The 25452-nt window shown below is 42.9% G+C and overlaps 1 protein-coding gene across 3 annotated transcripts in view; it reads right to left on the minus strand.

Annotated features, from left to right (window-relative positions):
- Window positions 1–25452, minus strand: part of LOC124601276 (dihydroxyacetone phosphate acyltransferase) — a 125860-nt gene that overhangs the window by 17994 nt on the left and 82414 nt on the right. For 2 of the 3 annotated variants that reach the window (XM_047136232.1, XM_047136231.1), the window contains exon 13: window positions 25315–25376. In XM_047136232.1, coding sequence (XP_046992188.1) covers window positions 25315–25376 — 62 coding nt within the window. The remainder of the gene's footprint in view (window positions 1–25314; window positions 25377–25452) is intronic. The other variant, XM_047136233.1, reaches the window with a different exon arrangement.

Consider the following 25452-nt stretch of genomic DNA (forward strand, 5'->3'; position numbering starts at 1 on the left):
GTTATGGGAAAAACACTTATAATGTCATTCAGATAATGAGTAAACCACTCTACAGATCAATCAATGCAGATATCAATGGACCAGTGAGCACAGAGTAGTTTGGAGGGAGTAGTCTGGAGATGCAAGAAGGTATGTATCTTTTCAAGATGGTTTCTGAAAATTTCATAGAATTTTCTTATTAAATTTGACGTATGTGATGCATTAAATAAAATTTAATTGAAACTCAAAACAATGTCATTAACCAACCAGAGGCATAGAATTTTAATACTAGATAGTCTATTAATTGCTCATAGGTAATGCAACAGACTTACTAATTCCTCCATCCTATACCCCTGAACAAAAAGGTTGTCATCTCAGGGTCTTTGGTTGACACTTGTTTGCTAATTTTTCTGCCATTTTGCCAGCACAAGTCACTGGCACTGTCAAAGATTCAACTTACACTGCTGGTCTGCCACCATTGTATTCTGTTTGCTGAGCCTGTTAATACCTGCATGAATAAGTTGTATTCGTCTCTCACTGTATCTGTTTATCTGTTTTGTTGTTGAGATCCACTGGTTGGCTTTTTCTGTCAGATATTGCAGGGGCCTTGAGTCCATTGCCCTCATAGTGTGAGGGATGATAGCAGCTGAAAGCATGCAGATAAAAATCAGCATGGGTGGCTTTCCTGTACATACCACAATGCTGTCTACTTTGTGCTCAACCAGGATATTCAGAAAGGGGATCTTGGTTAATTATTGGTGGAGTGCAGAGTTCATGTATTGGAGGAGCTACTAAAGCCTCTCATGCCCATGTGGCCCCACAAGAAATATGTCATCAATATATCTGAAGAAGCATGTGGTCTTCAACGAAGCTTTTTCCATATCTTTCTCATCGAAGTCCTCTATAAATAAGTTAATCAGTATGGGTGAGAGAGGGTACCCTTTGGCGATGCCGTATGTTTGTTAATAATAATTGCCATTGAATAGAAAGGATGCAGTCTTTGAATGAAATGTAGTGAGTTTCTGATGAAGCACTGACATTTACCAATGAAGGGACTTCATACTGCCATGAGGTATTTGGCCAGCTGGTATGCAGGTGTGCCTATGTTGCTTACAATAGGCCATCAAGGAATATTTTCTTTATATACTTTAGGTAGGCAATAGAGCCTTGGTTTCCTTCAGCAAGAGCTGGCACAAAAAGTCAATGGTCTTCCTTTTTACCCTGTTGGTCATTTCTTTTATTTTCCTGTACTCTGTATCACTGAGTAAGATCTATATTTTTCAATTTTACTCCGACGGTGGAAATAGCACAGTACAATTCCAGTTTTACACAGGCAAAATGACTATTTCAGGATTGTTCTGTTCTTCCCAAATGGCAGCTCTTTCTGCTGTTTGCCTAAGGTTGAATGGCTCTTATTTTCGTCAATGGCTGCTCGGAGGTGAACACCCAAGAGCAATACAAAAAGGGCCAAATTGTTTCTTAAGTATTGGAGTCACTGAAAAGGAAAATGGATGCCTGCTATTGGTGAAGTTAACTCAATTGCTAAAGAGGATACGTGCATATCCGATGAGTGTTCCATGAATGCTAAAGTACTGCATAAACACATAAGCAGTTGATCAAAACTCTTGTTTTAAAACATGGTTGGTTGCAAAAGGTCATATTTTAGAAGCAAGAATTGATTATAAATAACATGTAGTCCTGCTGCAAGTTGTGGTAACATCCAGTCTTTATTAACTGCAACTGCTTACCATAAGATGTTGGCAAAATAATTTTATGTGAAGACAGCTTTCTTGAATCGAATATGTGACGCAAGAGTACATCTGGAACAACCAGGATGTTCTGCAGACAATACAGATTGACTGTGTCTCTTAAAATTGAGTCTTTGTGGGCTCAAGGAAGTACTGCACTGTTGGAACAAATGTTCTAATTAAGTCATAAATAAGGCAACTGTGCAAAACAGTGTTCCAGATCTAAACACAATTAAAATATACTTGATATAGCCATATTTGACTGTTGGAAGTGACAAGGATGAAACTACTCTTTATCAGAGTACTTTACAACACGAGTTTGACAATAACAATAGATAATAAAGCGTTATGAAGATGGAATTGTTATGATAAGTTGAGACACGAAAGAAATATTGGAGTGATTTCTTATAGATAAATCCTGTATGACCTCAACTATCATTGAGCATCAAAAGAACGATCAAAAAGAAAACAGTTTCACCTTCTGTCCACTAAAGTAAGGCAACTGGATGTCTTATGTATCTTCCATTGTGAATAAATCTGCTTGAGCTGTGGAAAAATGAACTACTGGTTATTTGAATCCAGAGAAATGCATATTCTAGTACCTGAAATATTTGTGAATTTTCAGTGATGCTCATTTTGCCACTGACAACCACCATTGTGTCAAAGTATTTTGATGTGGCAATATAAATCAGTTGCAGGTGGTGGTAGCCACCTCGACTGATGTAGTAATAATTTCAACTTGTGAAGGACACAAGTAATTAATTTGGTTACAATGCTTACTATCTGAATTACCTGAAAAGCCAGAAGAGACTCAACACGGCAGACTGAGTGATACAAGATTAGTAGGAAACCTTGAATTTCATTAGTTGTCAAAACATACACAGGTCTAAAATTTCCACAAGCATTCAGGAAGTCTTGTAATAAAAGGACACTTGGTTAAAGATTTAGTGTAATCTGAGTTCTATTTCCATGTTATTCTGAAGTATCTGCTTATTTTATAAAAAATTTTGTAATTTAATTATGTTCCGTTTCCTTGCATCCACAATCCTCCAGTACTGTATTTAAGTAAGACATGTGCCAAATGGGGTATTATTAAATTTATTTATTTATGATCTTATTTTTGGCTGTTGTGCCATTTTCAAATAACAGCTCATCAACAAGGACACCAATGCATACCATACTCCAACTGTTAAGAGGAGAGTATCCTCGTGTCAAGCATATTTACATCATATGCATAAGAAAACAGGATTCCTCATGTATACCAAAGGCAATATCAATGGTGCACACACAGTGTATCCTTTCTTTCAGGAGTGCTAGTTCTGCAAGGTTCGCAGGAGAGCTTCTGTAAAGTTTGGAAGGTAGGAGACGAGGTACTGGCAGAAGTAAAGCTGTGAGTACCGGTCGTGAGTCGTGCTTCGGTAGCTCAGTTGGTAGAGCACTTGCCCGCGAAAGGCAAAGGTCCCGAGTTCGAGTCTCGGTCGGGCACACAGTTTTAATCTGCCAGGAAGTTTCATATCAGCGCACACTCCGCTGCAGAGTGAAAATCTCATTCTGGAAACATCCCCCAGGCTGTGGCTAAGCCATGTCTCCGCAATATCCTTTCTTTCAGGAGTGCTAGTTCTGCAAGGTTCGCAGGAGAGCTTCTGTAAAGTTTGGAAGGTAGAAGACGAGGTACTGGCAGAAGTAAAGCTGTGAGTACCGGTCGTGAGTCGTGCTTCGGTAGCTCAGTTGGTAGAGCACTTGCCCGCGAAAGGCAAAGGTCCCGAGTTCGAGTCTCGGTCGGGCACACAGTTTTAATCTGCCAGGAAGTTTCATATCAGCGCACACTCCGCTGCAGAGTGAAAATCTCATTCTGGAACAGTGCAGTATTTACTTGAATTCTGTAGAAATTACTATGTAACACCAGGATGGTGACTTTGCTCCACTGAAGATTTGCCTGAAATTTCCAGGTTTTTCAAATTCTAAATTCCGAATCAACCTACAACAATTTTTGCTGTATATGAAAGCAACTTTACTAGTTTTCACTGCCTCAAATGGTACTACTTTTTTTTTTTTGTCTAAGACTTAGTTTCATTGACAACTCTGTAAATTATAAGATCTTGGTGTCCCTTCAAATTTCTTTATCACTTGCGTTCATCACCATTCCAAGTCACTGCGCAATGATCTCAACCGCATGAGTAACACACCACAGCTGTTACTTCTGGAATGTAATATCGACAGCCATTATAGAAATAGTGCACAATGTTTCATAGCTCTTCATCTACATCTAAACTCTGCAAACTACTGTGAAGTGCATGGCAGATGTATGTCCTGTTCTATCAGTTATTAGGGTTTATTCCCATTCCATTCACATATGAAGTGACTATTTGAATATTATCCTCATGATCCCTATGTGAGTGATATGTAGGGGGTTGTAGTATATTCCTAGAGTCATAATTTAAAGCTGGCTCTTGGTACTTCATTAATAGACTTTCTCAGGACAGTTTATGTCTATCTTCAAGAGTCTTCCAGTTCTGTCCATTCAGTATCTCTGTCACACTCTCCCATGGATCAAACAAACCTGTGACCATTCACACTGCTCTTCTCTATACATGTACAATATTTCCTGTTAGTCCTACTTGGTACATATCCCACACACTTTAGAAATATTCTAGAATCAATCTTCTTTATAGACTGATTGCACTTCCCCAGTATTTTAGCAATAAACTAAAGTCTACCACCAGCCTTATCTACAACTGAGCCTATGTGTGAACATTCCGCTTCATATCCCTACAAAGTGTGACACCCAGGTATTTGTATATGCTAACCAATTCCAACAGTAACTCACCGATATTATAGAGATAGGATACTCAGTTTTTCGTTTTGTGAAGTGCACAATTTTAAATTTCCAAACATTTAAAGCAAGCTGCCAATTGTTGCACCACTTTGACATCTTATCAAAATCTGACTGAATATTTATGCAGTATCATTACTGATAACTGCATCATCTGTAAAAAGCCTAAGGTTACTATTAATATTGTCTGCCAGGTCATTAATATACAACATAAACAGTAAGGGTCCCAATACACTTACCTGGGTTACATCAGAAGTTACTTCTACATCCAAAATATATCACCCTCCCTATCAAGAAGTCCTCAATCCAATCACAAATTTCACTTGATACCCCATATGATCATTCTTTTTACAATAAGCTTATGTGTGGTAATGAGTCAAATGCTTTTCGGAAATCATGGTCACTAGTACCAGTTTCGATGTGTATATCCTCAAAGAGATCAGGCATATTTATTGCTATTATGTTTCCATTATGAGTGGGGTTCCTAACTATCTGCTCTAGATAGTTTTCATAGAAGGCATTTAGTAGAGGTTCACAGGATGTCTTCTCACACCCAGTTAATTGTAGTGACTAAAGTCTCCATTGACGATTATAGTATGATTGGGGAACTTACATACAAGTGAACTTATGTTTTCTATAAAGTTTTTGTTTGCATCGGAGATGCAATAGAAGGACCCATTTATCATTTTATGCCCAGCCCTGATACTGAGTCTTGCCCAAACAATCTCACATGCGGTTTCAATTTCCATCTTGATGGATATGAGTTTCTTATCTACTGTGACAAATACTCTACCTCCATTTCCCATTTGCCTATCCTCTCAATATACACTTAAAATTTCCCTAAAATCTCTCTGCTATAAATGTAACAATATTATGAATAGGAAGTTGCACTCACCATATAGCGGTGATGGTGAGTCACAGATAAGAACAACAAAAAGACTGTCACAAATAAGGGCTTTCGGCCAGTAAGGCCTTCGTCAAAAGTAGACAATACACACACACTACTGCAATCTCAGGTAACTATAAGCACCAGCAGCACCACCAGTGCATGATGGGAGTGGTGACTGGGTGGGAGTAAGGAGGAGGCTGGGACAGGGAGGTGGAATGATAGTAAGGTAGGGGTGGTAGACAGTGCAGTGCTGCTGGGAAGCATGCAGGGACGAGATGGAGAGAGGATAGGGCAGTTATGTGCAGTGGGAGGTTAGACGGAGGGCAGGGGAGAGGTGGGGGTGGGGGGGGGGGGGTGGGGGGGAGTGGACAAGGAGAGAAATAAAAAGACTGGATGCAATGGTGGAATGAGGGCATGAGGGCTGTGTAGTGCTGGAATGGGAACAGGGAAAGGGCTGGAGGTTTCAACCAGATTTCTGTACCTATTATTATGTGAGCTTCACAGCTTTTCAGGAGCACTTCAAACTCTGGCACTTGGTTGCAAATGCTTCGGCAGGTAACAATTAGGATTTTAATACTCTCATCTGTGGAGGCATGTCTTCGGATCTTATACTGATACTTCTAGGTGTCCTACAGCTATCATTACCTGAACTGGATGGAGAGTCACCTAATTTAAAAGACCCCTGTGTGCACCCCACACACAGTCAGCTACCTGATTAGCAGCCTCTGATATGTAGTGCACCTAGCTTGTCACAGAATCTTTGAAGTCTCTGGTTCAGTCTTTCCACTTGACTCAGAACCAAAGGGCCACAATCAGTTCTGGGGACAATTCTGCGAATTGTGAGCTTTGTTGAAACTCTGTGTGCAATGCTGGTTCTAAACATTCTCTGCCAGTTGCTGGAATGACCCAAAAAATACCTTGGAGCCAAGACGACAAACATCATTTGTTCCAAAGTGCACCACAATCTGCAGTTGCTTGCACCCTGTTCCCTCAATGGCTGCTGGAACAGCCTCTTCAACATGTTGAATGAGACCTCCAGGCATACACACTGAATGCACCTGGTGTCCCTTCCTGTCACTTGCTGCCATCTCCTTACAGAGTGTGATCATTCGCCGTATATTTGAACTGCGAATGATTAATGACCCTACCCTTGTGTGTTTGCTCCCTCTTCACACCAGACAAAACAAGTTCCCCCAAAACAGGAGAAGTAAGTCCCATTGGTTTGATTTCAGTTTCAGTGCAACTTGTTGGTTAGGAGGATTGCTACAACACCCTGAGTCTTACATGGTCCCCATTCAACCTGTATAGGACACACAGATCTACTATCGATACGCTTCTCGCAGTCAAGTGGACGAATAATGAAAGATTGTGTAGCTTCAACTAAGGAGACAGGATTCACAGGAGAGGATAGTACTTGAGGTAAATTTGGTACCAGTATCAAAGGTACACAGCTTTCGAGAGCTCTTCCAAGACACCAATTCACAGAAGCTGCCCATCATTTGACAGTAGTCATGGCAATTTCCAATGAACTTGTTCGAGAACAGTGTTCACTCTGGGACTGCAGTTTGGCTGGTGCAATGTATTACACGGCAGTGAACAAGTAACTTTAAATTAAGCCTGCTTATTACCTTTTAATCTCTTGAGCTTGGAAGCTGCTAATTCCTTATACAAATTGAAGTAAATACACAAAACAAGATTTCTATTGAGGCAATACAAAAACCTGTGACATAAATTACTAGTTTCCTAAAAGATTTTGAGGTTGATTGTAGTTGGTAGCAAATTTGAAAACGAAGTTAATTCACAATAAATGCCAATAATAAATAGGGCTACTCCTCTCTAAGGAGAAACTATCTGTAACACAATATGTTTTAATATTTGATACAGTAATTAAATCACAAACTCCTGTTTTCTACAGATTACTTGTAGATCATGCAAAGAATAATGGTAGCTTCCAAAAATTCTCAAAAATGCATGTTTATTTGTGTTGATATACAGTGAAATTTAAGGGTGATGTATTACTCTACAAATGACTGTTTCCAAATCATAATCTCAGAGCACTTCGTAACAAAATTACTCAGAATGTTTATTTACGTTACAATTCAACTCTCCTTGGAGTCTCTCAGAATTCCTTCAAAATTTTTGTTCACTAGATCCTCTAAATTCCTTCAAAATTTTTGTACACTAGATCAACTGCCATGTCTGAATTTAATTTTAAGAGCTGGAACTGAGAGCATGGTCGGAACGCAAAAAACATTGGATTATAAGAGGAACACTTTTATTGACTCGTAACATCACAATACAGTACAGTGAAACTGTACTAATTTTCAACTGGAAATACTGTCTGAAATATTGTTCCATGCTGAAGCAGAAACAAAATGAAAAGAAAACATCGATACACTAAAAAATCTTATACGAAAGTGTACTGTTGTGTTTGTACTCTAAAATATGTCTGTGTTGTACAGTAAGATATTGGTGCTGTGAGTGAAAGTTGTATGACTCCCCACAATAGGTCAGGTGTGCACTACACAGAGAAAGCAGCTATCCGGATAGCAGAGTACTTATGGAGTGCACATGAAGCTTTTTTAGGCTATGCAGTAGTTTTAGGTACCATGATGAACATTCACCAATCAATATGCAGCAAGGGAAGTCAGACCACATTCTGAATAAACACACATATGCTGTCAAAATTTTATCAGTAAATAGTCGAAGTATTTGTAACAAATTCCTGAATCTACTGCCCTCCAGGAAAATTCTCATGCTCAAATTATTCTCAGGACTGAGACCTGTCTGAAACCTGAAGTGGGAAGCTCTGAGATATTTAACAAATCATGGAATATATATCAGAAATGCAGGTTAGAGGCCATAGGAGGGGGAATGTTCATTGCAGTTGGCAAAAATGTTGTTTCTGTTGAGTTTGAAGTTGAGTGTGACAGTAGAGTTACCTGGTGACATATAACAGGTAGGCGATAAGTTAATTGTTGGACATTTTCACCAGCCACCAAAATCCACTGTGACAGTTCCAGAATAATTCAAAGAAAGTCTACAGTCAGTAGCATGTAATACCCAGATTATGCAATACTATTTGGAGGAGGCTGTAACCTATCAAGTATAGACTGGGATGTCTTTGGATTCATTGCAGAGAGACACTCATGCAAAGTACTTTTGAACACTTTTCATGAAGACTGTTCTGAGCAGTTAGTTTGGCAGTCCAGGTGCAATGGAAATATCTTAGACCTTGTAGCCACAAATAGGCCAGACCTTATCAACAACGTAAGTATAGAAATGGGGTTAGCACTCATGATGTCATTATAGCAGCTATGGTTATGAAAGTTAATAAATCAATTAAGAACAGTATGAGAATGTTTCTGATAGAAAGAGCAGATAAGCAGTTACTAGCATCTCACTTAGACAGTGAATTGACATCACTTAGTTCCAGTAAGGTAGACACAGAGAAATTAGGTCAAAGTTTAAGCAGATTGTAAATCATAGTCCTGAGAAGTATGTGCCTAGTAAAGTGGATTAAGGACAGGAAAGACCTACCATGGTTTAATAACAAGATTCAGAAAATTCTGTGGAAGTGGAGGTTATTGCACTCTCGGTTCAAAAGAGAAAGAGCAAAAGATGACAAGCAAAGGTCAATTGAGACCTGTGCGTCTGTAGAAAGATCTATGCACGAAGCATAGAACCACTGCCACCACCATGCCTTAGCAAAAGATCTGGCAAAGAAGCAGAGGAAATTCTGCTTCTATGTAAAATCCCTAAGTGGTTCTAAGGCTTCCATCCTGTCACTTGTTGACTTATCTGGAGTGGCAGTTGAAGAAAGCAAAACAAAAGCCAAAGTTTTAAATTTCCCATTCAAGAAATCATTCACACAAGAGAATCACACAAACATACTGTTGTTCAACAATCAAACAGACTCTCGTGTGGAAGACATAGCAATAAGCACCCCTGGCATAGAGAAACACCTGAAAGAATTGGAAACAAATAAGTCACCATGTCCGGATAGAATCCCAATTTGATTTTACAGAAAGTACTCTACAGCACTGACCCCTAACTTAGCTCGCATTTATTGTGAATCTCTTGCCCAGCAGAATTCCTGAACATATTCTCAGTTCGAGTCTAATGAATTTTCTTGAGACCAAGAAGCTTAATGTCCACAAATGAGCATAGTTTTAGAAAGTATTGGTCATGCAAAACTCGGTTTTCTCTTCTCTCACAAGATATACTGTGAACTATGGATGATGGGCAGACAGACAGATTCCATATTTCTAGACTTCCGGAAAGCATTTGACAAGGTGTCCCATTGCATGCTGTTAAAGAAGGTTCGAGCATATAGAATATGTTCACAGATATGTGAGTGGTTTGCAGACTTTTTAAGTTATAGAACCCAGGACTGTTGTCATTCTCTATACACGTAAATGATTTGGCGGGCAGAGTGCGTAGCAATCTGCGATTGTTTGCTCATGATGCTGTGGTTTATAGTAAGGTGTTGAAGTTGAGTGACTTTAGGAGGATACGAGATGACTTAGACAAAATTTCTAGTTGGTGTGATGTTCTAAATGTAGAAAAATGTAAGTTAATGGGGGTGAGTAGGAAAAACAAAGCCATAATGTTCTGATACAACATTAGTAGTGTCCTGCTTGACACTGTCACGTCATTTAAATATCTGGGCATAACATTGCAAAGTGATATGAAATGGAACAGACATCTGAGGATTGTGGTAGGGAAGATGGATAATTGACTTCAGTTTATCAGGAGAATTCTAAGAAAAAGTGGTTCATCTGTAAAGCAGACCACATATAGGATGCTACTGCAACTTATTCTTGACAACTGCTCAAGTGATTGGAATCCATACCAGGTCAGATTAAAGGAAGACATCAAAGCAATTCAGAGGCAGGCTGCTAGATTTGTTTCTAGTAGGTTCGAACAACACCCAAGTGTTATGGAGATGCTTCGGGAAGTCAAATGGGAATCCCTGTAGGGAAGGCAACATTATTTTCCAGGAACCCTATTGAGAAAATTTAGAGAACTGACATTTGAAGCTCATTGTAGAATGATTCTGCTGCCTCCAACAGATATTGTGCATACACACCACAAAGATAAGATACGAGTAATTAGGGCTCATACGGAGGCATATAGACAGTCATTTTTCCCTCGCTCTTTTTGTGAGTGAAACAGGAAAGGAAATGACTAGTACTGGTATGGGGGTACCCTCTGCCATGCACCACGTGGTGGATTGCAGAGTATCTATGTAGATGTATATGTATATGTAGGTCAGCTGTACATACCTTATTACAGTATTGCAGTGCCACAGAACTGATTTGCAATTAACTGTTTAAAACATGAGGTCACACAGTAAAAAAAATTTCTGTTCTTAAGGAGGATGAGAAAATCTGTATTGAGATTTTGCCCAGCAGCTAACCACCTTGATTTTGTCGTTATGTACTGCCATTATCTATCCACAATATGTCTTTTTGGGTAGACACAAAACTTTGTTATATGTATTAAAAGGCTACATGAAATGCATTTTCTCCATTTACATGGTGTACATAAAGTCTGGGAAAACTTTCAATTATTTATTGCACAAGAACCAAACATTGTACAGATGTCATACATATGTCATTTTGAAGAGAAACCCTGAAAGTTTTTTTTCCCCATGTATACCGCCACAGCGTAGTTTGGTAATTTGCCGATAGTCAGCGCTAGTCGCAAACGTGGCGAGTTCAGGAACGGAGTGAGCTTTCTGTGTGTTGTAGAGCACTTGTTTTTGTTGAACTCTAGCTGTTCAACGGATGTTTAGAACCAAGTATGGTAAGAAGCCAACAACAAGGAAAGCCATTTACCATTGGCACAACAAATTCGTTACAATGGGTTGCTTGTGCCCAGCAAAGGGAAGCAGACTTCTCAGTGCTGGTGAAGTGAATGTGGAGCATGTATGAGAGACATTCATAAGGAGTCCAAAGAAATTGGTGCATCATGTATCACGTGAACTCAAAATGGCTCCAATGCCTCTCCGTTCATCTTTCAGCAGGATGGGCCCACCCAGTTTTCATCGTGAAGTTCGTGGGTACCTGAACAGCTGCATCGATGGATCAGCTGTGCTACAGAAGGGGACTGCTGTTTCATGAAATGGCCTCCCTGATCACCAGATCTCACTCCGTGTGACTTTTTTCGATGGGGACACATTAAAGATCTGATGTATGCACCGCCTCTACCATGTGATGCAGCAGAGCTCTGGGGGAGAATATGGGAAGTGACTGCCACAGTCAACGATGCCATGCTGGGACAGGTATAGCAAGAATTCAATTACTGTATTGATGTCTGCTGGGTCACTCATGGTTAGCATATCGAATGTTTGTAAAAAAACTTTCAGAGTTTCTCTTCAAAATGCAATATGTACTGACATCTGTACAGTGTTTAGTTCTTGTGTAACAAATACTTGAAAGTGTTCCCGGACTTTATGTACATCCTGTCCCTGTGCTACTTGAGCTGCAGGTTCATTGTCTTTGTTGCCCATCATCACATTTCTCATTCTATCAGTTCCTTCACTTACAACATCAACAATTTGATCATCAGTTAATTCTTCTTCTATTGTGCAGTCAATGTCAGCCATACTGATCCACTTACAGATGTCACTGGGCTCAGTGTACGGTTTTAAGGTTTACAAATGCCTCAAAACTGCTGAAGTGTCTGTATCTTCACTTTCATCACTTGTCGCGTGGTCTGTTTCATCTTGATTCCTGTCACTTGTTTGTTTTGAGGTCTCATCTTTAGTCTCATTCATTTCTGGCCACAGTTTGTATCAAGAATTTTCAAGCATTTATGCAGACATTTCATCCCAAACTTTGGCAATTGTATAAAAACATTTTTTACATTTATTGGTTTCATCAGTTGAAGCAAGCTGTTGTCTTTTTGTGTCCTCTCCAATACCGATCAGAGTATTTTCGACAATATCACCTCAGCCACTCAATGAGCTCCTGGTCCATGGGCTGGGTTAGACATGTTGTGTCGGGAGGAAGACATACAGCTTTTATTTCACCATTTGAAGTTGTTCTTCAGATGGATGAGATGTCGCATTGTCGAGTATCAATATGGCATGTTTAGAGAGTTTCTCCCCCCCACCTTCCCTCTTAGGTATTTTGAATGGCAGTGACTAATTGGTCATGAAACCATTTGTTAAAGAGATTGGATTCCCACAAACATTGGCCATCTTCTGACTGCTATTAGCAGTACTACAGACAACAATAGTAATTCTATCTTTGGCAAGTTTTGTACCTGTTATAGACTGACTCTGCATTGCAAGAATTCCTGTACAGAGCATTTTGCAGTTTAAGAGACTGATCAATTTCATATGCCTGATCAGGCATCAGGTCAAGCTTTTTGACTATGCTTTCAAATTTCAGAATAAATTCATTGGCAGCTGTTTCATCAGCACACAGCTTCTCACCCAAAATGATTACATTTTGAATGGCGTGTAATTTTTTTCACTCACTGTGAACTTTCCATTTTCACATCATTTTTCATACAAAATCAGTGCCTTTTTTTTACTGACTGATCCACTCAACAGAGATCCTTTTCTCCTGTCCTGCTCAAACCACACACACAAAACAATGTCTAGAATTCTTCAAAATATTGCATATTTTCAGTCCTTTCACATCATCAATTGTCATTGTATGGCTTTCAAGAGTTTTCAACGAAAATAATCAATTATTGGTAACATAAAGTAAATGGATAGATAAAAAATCTACTCACCTAGGGACAGCAGGGGAACAGACACACAAAAGGCTTTAACTTTTACAAGCTTCTGGCAGAAGAGTTGAAAGGAGAGCAAGATGGGTGGAGGAAAAGGACTGGAGAGGTTCAGGGAAAGGGGTATGGTTCAGAAAAGTCACCCACAACCCTGGGTCAGGGAAGACTTACCACACGAGATGAGAAGGAAAGACTGATTCTTTCTTTCCTTCTCATCCTGTCCGGTAAGTCTCAACTGGCCTGGTTTCTGTGTGACTTTTCTGAACCATACCCCTTTCCCTGAACCTCTCCAGTCCTTTTGCTTCAACTCTCTTCCTTCCCCTTGAACTCTTCTGCTAGGAGGAGGAGGAGGAGGAGGAGGAGGAGGAGGAGTAGGAGAAGGAGGAGGAGGAGTGCACGCACGCACGGCTGCTTGAGTCCGCATCTGACATGAGCAGCAATCCGGGGTGGGAGGTGGAAGTAAGGAGGTGGCAACAGACAAGAAGAGGGGAAGATACAGGATAGGGTTGGAAGACGATGTGGTGTTGCAGTGGGGGCAAGCAGGCACGTGGTGGAGATAGGATAGGGCTGATAGGTGCAGAGTTGGAAGGCTGTGCTGGGGGGGAGGGCGGAAAGGAGGAGAGAGATATAGAGAAGGGGAAAAGACTATACTCTGATGGAAATTAGTTTGTGACTGACAGATTGCAGTGGCAGGCAATGGTGTTGCCAGCATACAGCCAGCCAAGCTTCAAGACGTGCTGAACATACCTACAAAACAAGCAGCACACAAGCACATTGAATTTCAGAAAGGATTGGACAACGGCTGGCCCCTAGCACTGGACTCACTGAAATCTAAATTACAAAGTAATTTTCATCAGAGTACTATAGGTACACTGGTGGAATAGAAGGTGCACATAGGACTGGAGTGAGAGGATGGAAGGTGGTAGAGGGCAGAAACCAGCAAAGGCTGAAGCCAAGGAGGTTATGAGAATGAAGGATACGTTGCGGGGAGAATTCCCACTTGCAAATTCAGGAAAGCTGGTGTTGGTAGGAAGGATACTGATGGCACATGCTGTGGAGCAGTCATTAAAATGAAGCAAATTGTGTTGGACAGCACATTCAGCAACTGGATGGTCCATCTGTCTCTTGGGCAATCTGGCAGAGGCCATTCATATGGATGGACAGCTTGTTAGTTATTATGCCCACATAGAAAGTAACGTAGTGGTTGCAATTTAGTTTGTAGATAACACAGCCACTTTCACAGGTAGCTCTGCCTTTGATGGGATGGGAGATGCCTGTGACAGGACTGGAGTAAGTGGTAGTGGACGAATGTACAAGATAGGTCGTACATCTAGGTCTGTTGCAGAGGTATTAGTAATGAGGGAAGGAGTTGAGAGCAGGGGTGGAGTAGGGATGGACAGGGATATTGTACTGGTTCGGTGTGCGGCAGAGAGGGGTGGTGAGGGTAGTGCGTAGGATATTCCTCATTTCAGGGCACGAAGAGAGGTAATTAAAATCCTGGCACAGAATGTGATTCAATTGCTCCTGCATTGGGTGGTACTGAGTCATAAGAGGAGTGCTCCTTTGTGACCAGACAGTGGGCATGTGGGAAATGGTAAGTGACTGGAGAGACAAGGGGCAGGATAATTTCGGTCTGCAAAGGCCTCAGTGAAATCTTACACAACCCGGGACAGGAACAATTGAATTACATTTTCCATTCTACTACCTCTCATCATGCCTGAAATGATGAATATCTTATCCACTATCCTCCCTACCTATCCCACAGTGGTATTCCGCCACCCACCAAACCTACACAATATCTTTGTCCATCCCTACTCTGTCCCTGCTCCCAGTCCCTTGGTTCAGGGCTCATATCCCTAAAAACTGACCTAGATGCAAAATATTATTAAAACAAAAGCTTTTTCGTTGCAGCGGACTCTTCTCAAGAAATTTCGGTCGTCAACTTTCTCCTCTGAATGCGAGAATATTTTGTTGATGCCAACCTAGATCACCGTAGAGAAATGATCACCATAATAAAATAAGGGAAATCAGAGCTCGCACCAAAAGATTCAGGTGTTCATTTTCTCTGTGCACTTACAAGATTGGAATAATAAAGAATTATTGAGAAGATGGTTTGATGAATCCTCTGCCAGGCACTTAAACAGGTTTTTTTTTTTTTTAATTTTTTTTTAGGGCGCAAAACTGCTATGGTCATTACCGCCCGGTCCGCGACAAGAAAAGGTAAAACATGAAAATGGAAACCAGCAGCAATGGGAACGAAACAAAAAATTGGAGAAACTAAAAGCAGAAGGAAAGCTTAAAAAACCACTACAGAAAGGGATTGGTTGTCCCCAAAAAAGCTTCAAATGACTGACGTCATCTCACTGTCACTAATAAAGTCGAGAACGCGAACGCCTGAGCGCGTGTCATCAGCTAAAATGGATGATATTTCAGGTGACAACTGTAGACGGGCGCGTAACGGAGTAAAATAGGGGCACTCAAGTAAAAGGTGTCTTAACGCCCACAGCTGAGAGCAGTGGGGACAGAGTGGGGGAGGATCGCTGCTTAAAAGATGTCGATGGCTAAAAAGACAGTGCCCTATCAGGAGTCTAGTTAAAATTACCTCCTCCCGACGATGCGTTCGAGAGGAAGAGGTCCAAGCACAGGGAAGAGCTTTCATGTCCCGCAATTTATTATGGGGAAGTGTCGACCAATGTGCATGCCATAAAAGAACAACACGACGACATAAAACACTCCGTGGATCGGCGAAGGGAATCGGGCAAATAGCTGGCCGAAGAAGAGAGACTGCAGCCTTGGCCGCTATATCGGCCGTCTCATTTCCACAGGTACCAACATGTCCTGGGATCCAGAGGAACACCACCGAGACGGCCCCCAAGTGGAGCAAGCGTAGGCAGTCCTGAATCCGGTGGACCAGAGGGTGGACAGGGTAGAGAGCTTGGAGACTGAGGAGAGAGCTGAGACAATCTGAACAGATGACATACTGTATCCGCTGATGAAGATGGATGTATTGGACAGCCTGGAGAACAGCGTAAAGCTCCTCAGTATAAACCGAACACTGGTCAGGAAGCCGAAATCGATTTGGGGCGTCGCCAACAATATAGGCACTCCCTACACCAAATGATGTTTTTCAGCCATCAGTGTAAATAAATGTGGCATCCTTCATTTGTGCGCACAGAGCAGAAAATGCCCGATGATAAACAAGTGAAGGGGTACCATCCTTGGGAAACTGACAAAGATCACAGAGCAGGCAGGTCCGGGGACGGAGCCAAGGTGGTGCTGTACCCCAAGTTGTCAAGAAAGTTTTAGGAAAGCGGAAGGAAAGAGAATGGAGCAGTTGACGGAAGCGGACTCCCAGTGGTAGTAGGGAGGAAGGGCGGCCTGCATACCCTAAATCCAAGGAGGCGTCGAAAAAAATGTCATGGGCCGGATTAGTGGGCATGGAAGACAAACGGCTAGCATAACGACTTAGAAGGACAGCTCGCCGATTGGACAGCGGAGGCTCAGCAGTCTCAGCATAAAGGCTTTCCACAGGGCTGGTGTAAAAAGCTCCAGACACTAAACGTAATCCACGATGGTGGATAGAGTCGAGGCGCCGAAGAATAGACGGTCGAGCAGAGGAGTAAACTATGCTTCCATAGTCCAATTTCGATCACACTAAGGCGCAATAGAGGCAGAGAAGGACCACTACTCGGTCCGCTCCCCAGGAGGTACCATTCAGGACACGGAGGGTGTTGAGGGATCGCAGACAGCGAGCTGAAAGATAGGAAACGTGGGAGGACCAGCACAGTTTTCTGTCAAACATAAGACCCAAGAATTTAGCGATGTCCGAAAACGGAAGGTTGACAGGTCCAAGATGTAAGGAAGGTGGAAGAAACTCCGTACGATGCCAAAAATTAACACAAATGGTCTTACTGGGAGAAAAGCGGAAGCCTGTTTCAATGCTCCAAGAGTGGAGGCGATCGAGACAGCCTTGAAGACGTCGTTTGAGAAGGCTGGTCCGTTGAGAGCTGTAGTAGATCGCAAAATCGTCCACAAAGATGGAGCCCGAGACATCAGGAAGGAGACAATCCATAATTGGATTTATGGCACTGGCAAACAGTACAACACTTAGCACAGAGCCCTGGGGTACCCCGTTTTCTTGGGAGAAAGTACGGGAGAGAGTAGTGTTCACCCGCACTCTAAATGTGCGCTGTGCCATAAATTTGCGAAGAAAAAGGGGCAACCGACCGCAAAAGCCCCAAGAGAACAGTGTACGGAGGATGCCTGTCCTCCAACAGGTATCGTATGCTCTCTACAGATCAAAAAATATTGCTACTGTTTGGCGTTTCCGGAGAAAATTGTTCATGATATAAGTGGAGAGAGCAACAAGATGATCAACTGCAGAACGATGCTTTTGGAAACCGCATTGGGCAGGTGTTAAAAGACTGCGGGACTCCAGCCACCAAGCTAAACGGCAATTCACCATACGCTCCAAAACTTTACATACACTACTCGTGAGAGAAATGGGGCGATAGCTAGAGGGGAGATGTTTGTCCTTTCCAGGTTTCAGAACAGGAACGACGATAGCTTCCTGCCATCGTCTGGGAAAAGTACTGTCGGTCCAAATTCGATTATAAAGGCGAAGGAGGTAACGCAGACTATGGTATGATAAATGCAGCAACATTTGGATGTGGATACCATCCGGTCCTGGGGCGGAGGAGCGAGAAGAAGAGAGTGCATGTTGAAGTTCCTGCATGGAGAAAACAGTATTGTAGCTTTCGCGGTTTTGAGAGGAGAAAGCAAGAGGTCGCACTTCCACTGCACGTTTCTTCGGGAGAAACGCTGGCAGGTAATTTGAAGAGCTCTAAATCTCAGCAAAGTGTTGACCCAGTGAGTTAGAAATTGCGACGGGGTCCACTAATGTATCGTATGCGACAGTGAGCCCAGAGAGCGGGGAGAAAGTAGGCGCGCCTGATAACTGTCGAATCCGACTCCAAACTTCCGAGGAGGGAGTGAAGGTGTTAAATGAGCTAGTAAAGAAGTCCCAGCTTGCCTTCTTGCTATCGCAGATGACGCGACGGCACCGCGCATGGAACTGCTTATAGCGGATACAGTTGACCAATGTAGGATGGTGTCTGAAAATGCGAAGAGCACGTAGCCTCTCACGTATTGCGTCACAGCATGCCTCATTCCACCAAGGAACTGGGGGTCGCCGGGGCAATTAGGAGGTGCGAGGTATTGAACATTCCGCAGCTGTAAGAATAACGTCTGTAATACGAGTGACCTCATCGTCGACGCTAGAAAAGTGACGGTCATCGAATGTCGCTAGAGACGAAAAAAGTGTCCAATCGGCTTGGGCAAACTTTCAGCATCTCGGGTGCATTTATGGCAGTTGTGGCTGAAATCTAAGGACACATGGAAAGTGGTCACTTGAGTGTGTATCAGCAAGGGCGAACCATTCGAAGCGCCGAGCTAGCGGAACAGTACCGACCAAAAGGTCCAAATGAGAGAAATTTGTCGTGGAGGCAGACAAAAATGTGGGGTCCCCAGTGCTGAGGCAAAAAAGATCCACTTGGTGGAAGACGTCTAGCAATAGTGAGCCACGCGGACAAGGATGTGGAGATCCCCAAAGCAGGTGGTGGGCATTGAAGTCCCCAACCAGCAAATAGGGGGGTGGAAGGTGACCAAGAAGTGACTGTGGACGTTGGAATGTATACAGTACAAAGAGAGAAGGTGTATCCAGAAAGGGAAAGATGGACAGCGACTGCTTGGAAGGAAGTGTTTAAGGGGATTGTGTGATAATGGAGAGTATTATGGAGGAGAATCATGAGTCCTCCATGGACTGGAGTGCCTTCAACAGAGGGGAGATCAAATCGGACTGACTGAAAATGGGGGAAAACAAAGCTGTCGTAGGGACGCAGCTTTGTTTCCTGAAGACAGAAGATGACCGGCGAGTAGGATCGTAAGAGGATCGTCAATTCATCCCGATTGGCTTGAATGCCGCGGATATTCCAATGGATAATGGACATAGGGTGGACAGAAAATGGAAGAATAGGACCAAGGTTGCTGTCAACTCAACGACTGATCAGAGCTTGCGACCGACAGCGTGGAACGTCACTCAGCCAAAGGCAGAAGATCCTGATCCATAGGTTGTTCAGGAGCAGCTCCTGCCACCAGTGATCGGCCGGTTGATCGGCCGCCAGCAGTGCGCCTCGGTGACACAGAAGACGGTCGAGGACGGTTACCACCAGGTGGTGCTGAAGATGAGACACGCGTGATGGAGAAGGAGAGGAACTGGGTTTCTTATTAGCCTTCTTGGAAACATGATGTTTAGATGAAGGAGGAACCGATGGTTGTAGAGTTGGGGTACGTAAAAAATCTTCACGAGTATGCTCTTTTTTGGAAGTCCGGGTGTCTGATTTTTGGGATCGAGATTTAGCAGAACCCGATGAAGGGTGAGCCATAGAGTGAGCAGGCGAAAGTGGGGAGGTGGAACGGGCGATCTTTGCGCTGGACGATCTGACGACCGTGTCACTAAAGGTGAGATCACAAGACTGCGTGGCCGCCTCCTTTGTTGGCCGAGGAGAGGCAAGGACAGTGCTGTATTTTCCTGTCTGAGGCACAGTGGGCTTTTGACTGGCGAATAATTTTCGAGCAGCAAAGGTAGACACCTTTTCCTTCACTCTGATTTCCTGAATGAGCTTTTCGTCTTTAAAAATGGGGCAATCTCGAGAGGAAGGAGTGTGGTCACCCATAGAGTTGATGCAACGAGGGGACGGAGGTGGACAAGCACCCTCATGGGCATCCTTACCACACGTAACACATTTGGCCGGGTTGGAACAGGACTGGCTGGTATGATTGAACCGCTGGCACTGATAGCAACGCGTAGGGTTTGGGACGTAGGGGTGAACGGAAATTATCTCATAGCCCGCTTTGTTTTTCGATGGGAGTTGAACTCTGTCAAATGTCAAGAAGACAGTACGGGTTGGAACGATGTTCGTGTCAGCCCTTTTCATAACTCTATGAACAGCCGTTACGCCCTGGTCAGACAGGTAGTGTTGAATTTCCTCGTCAGACAATCCGTCGAGGGAGCATGTATAAATGACTCCACGTGAGGAATTTAAAGTGCGGTGCGCTTCCACCCGGACAGGGAAGATGTGGAGCAGTGAAGTACACAGCAATTTTTGTGCCTGGAGGGCACTGACTGTTTCTAACAAGAAGGTGCCATTCCGTAATCTGGAACAAGACTTTACAGGACCTGCAATTGCATCGATACCTTACTGTATAATGAAAGGGTTGACCGCGGAGAAGTCGTGACCTTCGTCAGACCGAGAAACAAGGAACTGTGGCAACGATGGAAGAACTGTCTGTGGCTGAGACTCAGTGAACCTACACTTGTGAGCAGACATAGTGGAAGATGAGGAAACCATTGCGGAAGAATCCCCCATGATTACCGGCGTCTCCGGTGGCGCGCTCCTCCCTTGTGGGGGCCCTCTCTGAGGGCACTCCCGCCTTAGGTGATTGTTCACACCTCCCAAGAAACGGACGGAGGGACCAATCGTAAACATGATTTGCAGAGTATCCATGTAGACGTAGATGGACACCTGTCCCACACATCCTCCTACTACCATCTACTGTAGCTCCGTCACAGGCATCTCCTATCCCATCAACGGCAGTGCTACCTGTGAAAGCAACCAAGTAATCTACAAACTATGCTGCAACCATTGTGCTGCTTTCTAAGTCAGCATGACAACTAACAAGCTATCTGTCCATATGAATGGCCACCACCAAATTAGCCAAGTGACAGCTGGATCACCCAGATGATGAACATGCTGCCCGACAAGATGTGCTTCCTAAAGTGACTGCTTCACAGCCTGCACCATCTGAATCCTTCCTACCAACACCAACTTTTCTCTCCCTACAGCATATCCTTCATTCTCATAATACCCATGGCCTCAGTCTTTGCTAGTCACTGTCCAATCACCTTTCCCCTTTCCTGCTCCCACTTCAGCCCAACATAAGCCTTCTATTCCATTAGCACACCTACTACTAGGCGTTTCCCCTTGTCTTGTCCTCTCTCTCTCTCTCTCTCTCTCTAACCCAACCCTCTCCCTTCCCCCTCTCCCAGCACAGCCTGCTGACTCTGCACCTAGCTACTCTACCCTGTCTCCACCACATCCCTGCTCACTCACACTGCAGCACTTCATCTTCCCCACACCTACCCTGCTGTCCCTCCCGTTTCCCACCCTATGCCAACACCTTACCCTCACTACCTGAACATTGTTGCCCTACTCAGAAACAGGTGCACCCTGGAGTTGGGCCTGAGAGGCTGTAGCCAGTAGTCATGTGTGTGTGTGTGTGTGTGTGTGTGTGTGTGTGTGTGTGTGTGTGTGTGTGTGTGTGTGTGTGTGTTCAAAAGCTAAAAGTTTAGCAACGTTTTCATCATGTCTGACTTATTTTACTAATAATTTTTCAATGAAAAATGATATTCCCAAGCTGTTCATGTTTGTATTTTCAGTGACAATATCCTCTGATAATAAGCAATGTTATACATATTTCTTATTTTTTGAATTTATTCACTTAACTGGCACTGTTGCAGATAAAGTATAAAATTCACTCTGATTGATAAAATTTATAACTTGATTCATCACAGATTTGGGTGATTGTCAGGAGAGTGCCAAACCAACTATCGGTGGGGCAGTTTGTGTTAGGAAGCATCCATGTGATAATTGATGTGAGCAATAGGACTGTGGATTCATGATGAGACAATCGAAGAAATGACTGCTTCACAGTCGTAAATTCTTTTATAGTCGGTAACCTACTGGCTGGGGCTGTGACACTCCAATCTCTTTTCCATGCTGCTAAGGATCAGTGATGTAATGTCACCTGCCTGTCAGACTCCAGTATCTTTATTTCCAAGAGCATCATTTCCAGTAACCTCTTGGGGGGAAAAGATCCACAATTTCATTCTCCAGTACCCCAACATGACTGGGGAGCACTGGAATACTACCTTCTTCTCACTGCCATGAGGTTCTAGGAGGAGATTTTATATGTGTGTTATCAATAGACGTCAGAAATAGTAAAGGCCTATAGGCTGCTCATGGAGTCATGCTGATTAGGAAAAATTTGTGATTGGGTGTGGATGTAATGAAGAGCCTGCAAGATGGCCACCAATTCCACTGTAAAACAGTGCATGCACTAGACTAGGAGTGTCACTGCTCCTATTGTACATAAATACATAACCTGTCCGGTCTTCAATTCTTGAGCCAACCACATAAGTACACTACTGGCCTTCAAAATTGCTACACCAAGAAGAAATGCAGATGATAAAAGGGTATTCATTGGACAAATATATTATAGTAGAACTGACATGTGATTACATTTTCACGTAATTTGGGTCCATAGATCCTGAGAAATCAGTAGCCAGAACAACCACCTCCAGCCGTAATAACAGCCTTGATACGCCTGGGCATTGAGTCAAACAGAGCTTGGATGGCGTGTACAGGTACAGCTGCCCATGCAACTTCAACACGATACCACAGTTCATCCAGAGTAGTGACTGGCGTATTGTGAGGAGCCAGTTGCTCGGCCACCACTGACCAGACTTTTAATTGGTGAGAGATCCGGAGAATGTGCTGGCCAGGGCAGCAGTCGAACATTTTCCGTATCCACAAAGGTCCGTACAGGACCTGCAACATGCAGTTGTGCATTATCTTGCTGAAATGTAGGGTTTTGCAGGGATCGAATTAAGGGTAGAGCCACGGGTTGTAACACATCTGAAATGTAACACCCACTGTTCAAAGTGCCGTCAGTGAACAAGAGGTGACCGACACGTGTAACCAATGGCACCCCGTACCATCACGCCGGGTGACACACCAGTATGGCGATGACGAATACACGCTTCCAATGTGCGTTCACCGCGATGTTGCTGAACACGAATGCAACCATCATGATGCTATAAACAGAACCTGGATTCATCCGAAAAAAATGACGTTTTGCGATTCGTGCACCCAGGTTTGTTGTTGAGTACACCATCGCAGGCGCTCCTGTCTGTGATGCAGCGTCAAGGGTAACCGCAGCCATGGTCTCCGAGCCGATAGTCCATGCTGCTGCAAACATCGTCGAACTGTTCGTGCAGATGGTTGTTGCCTTGCAAACGTCCCCATCTGTTGACTCAGAGATCGAGACGTGGCAGTACGATCCGTTACATCGATGCGGATAAGATGCCTGTCATCTCGACTGCTAGTGATACGAGGCCGTTGGGATCCAGCACAGCTTTCCGTATTACCCTCCTGAACCCACCGATTCCATATTCTGCTAACAGTCATTGGATCTCGACCAACACGAGCAGCAATGTCGCGATACGATAAACCACGAGCAGCAATGTCGCGATACGATAAACCGCGAGCAGCAATGTCGCGATACGATAAACCGCGAGCAGCAATGTCGCGATACGATAAACCGCAATCACGATAGGCTACAATTCGACCTTTATCAAAGCCGGAAACGTGATGGTATGCATTTCTCCCCATTACATGAGGCATCACAACAACGTTTCACCAGGCAACGCCGGTCAACTGCTGTTTTTGTATGAGAAATCGGAGTGATCCTCTCTGCAACTGGCGCAGTAATACAGCTGTACACAGGAGTACCTGTGTGCAATGGTTGGTTGTAATATCCACAGGTCGATTCATGTCTACACCTAGACAAGATGGCCATATTTCACACACTTTAAACATTTCATGACAGGTGGCACAGAGTTTTCCATCACAACTGTAAACTATAACTCAACTTTATCTAGTAAAGTGACCCACAAATGCTTCAGTGTCTACTTTGTCTACCTGATGCCGCCCCCCCCCCCCCCCCCCCTCCAAATGGACTGGCTATGATGTTGGGAACTTAATGACCTACCTGCAGTCATTACTGCTCAAATTTTTGAAAATAAAGTGGAGGTCCAAGCCAGTATGCATGCCATTTGTGGATAAACCAAAAAGCGTGTAGGATTTAACAGAAAAACTGAAAGTGGAAATCAAAAGAATGACTGAGTCAACATCAACCAGGGCATCCACTGGAGGTGAAACCAAAGGGAAATAGTCAGAAAATAAATGCTGCAATGACTTGGGGACCCAAGCTCACCTCATAAGTACCCATAAATGAGTTGGGAGCTATAGAGAGTGAGGGGGAGGGGAGTAAAAGATGGGCAATGGCATCAAAGGAGACAATCAAGATTTTAAAAAAATGAAGTCTGTACCCATTTTCAATTTGCAAGAATAGCAGAAATTTTTGAAGAAAAATATATTTTGAGTGAGAATAAGTGTGAATAATTTTTGTACAAAAGTGCTAATACCTACAATTTCCTGTATTACTCTTCTTTATTACTTTATATTGGTGCTTGCTGCAGATGCTAAATATTATTGAAGTATGGACTTCAGTAACTGGAGAAAAAGTAAGATAAGACTGAAGGTGCCATAGTGATGTAGCTATTAGAGGCTGAGCACAGCTAGTAGAGACCGAGCACAAAGTCAGATTAGGGAAGGATATGGTAGGAAATAGGCCATATTTGTTTCACAGACATCACTCAGCATTTAAGAAAACAATATAAAACTTAATCTGAATGATCAGATGAAGATGGAGATTCCGCTGCCCTTCAGTAATTGGAAGCTAGCAACTGAAGTTGAATTTTCGAACAAAATCAATAAGCATTTTCCACATAACTGAGTGCAACATTGTTGACTATTATGTTGTTTATATTATTAGTCCTATGACTATGATTTTCATTTATCATTGATGTGCAACTGATAACATAAAACTATGCAAGCAGATGACTAAGAACAACAATGAGGGATAGGTAGATGACAGGTACACACTGCGACATGTAGAGTAACAGCCATGCCCAAGCACAACAAAATCATTTACGTGGTGGTAGCAATAATGAGGAGCTGTATTTAGCACAAATCAATTTCATCTTAAATTAATGATGAAGCTTTTCCTACTACATTATAAACTGACAATTTTTAAACGATTTTTTGAGACTAATTGTTGCAGAATTTTCCAATTGTGATTCCAGCATTTACCTTATTAATTTAAATGTTCTATAGGTCTTTTTACACAACAGATTGACTATTGAAAGTGCTTACCTAACTCATGTATAATACTTGACAATGTACTTTCATTCTTCTGATACTTTATTTCTTCGCTGCTAAAACAAATGAAAAAGAAATGTAGGTTAGTGGTTTTACAGGTGTAAACAAGGTAAGTGTTGTGTAAGTTTGGAT

This window comes from Schistocerca americana, chromosome 1 (assembly GCF_021461395.2).
Source record: "Schistocerca americana isolate TAMUIC-IGC-003095 chromosome 1, iqSchAmer2.1, whole genome shotgun sequence".
NCBI lineage: Eukaryota > Metazoa > Arthropoda > Insecta > Orthoptera > Acrididae > Schistocerca > Schistocerca americana.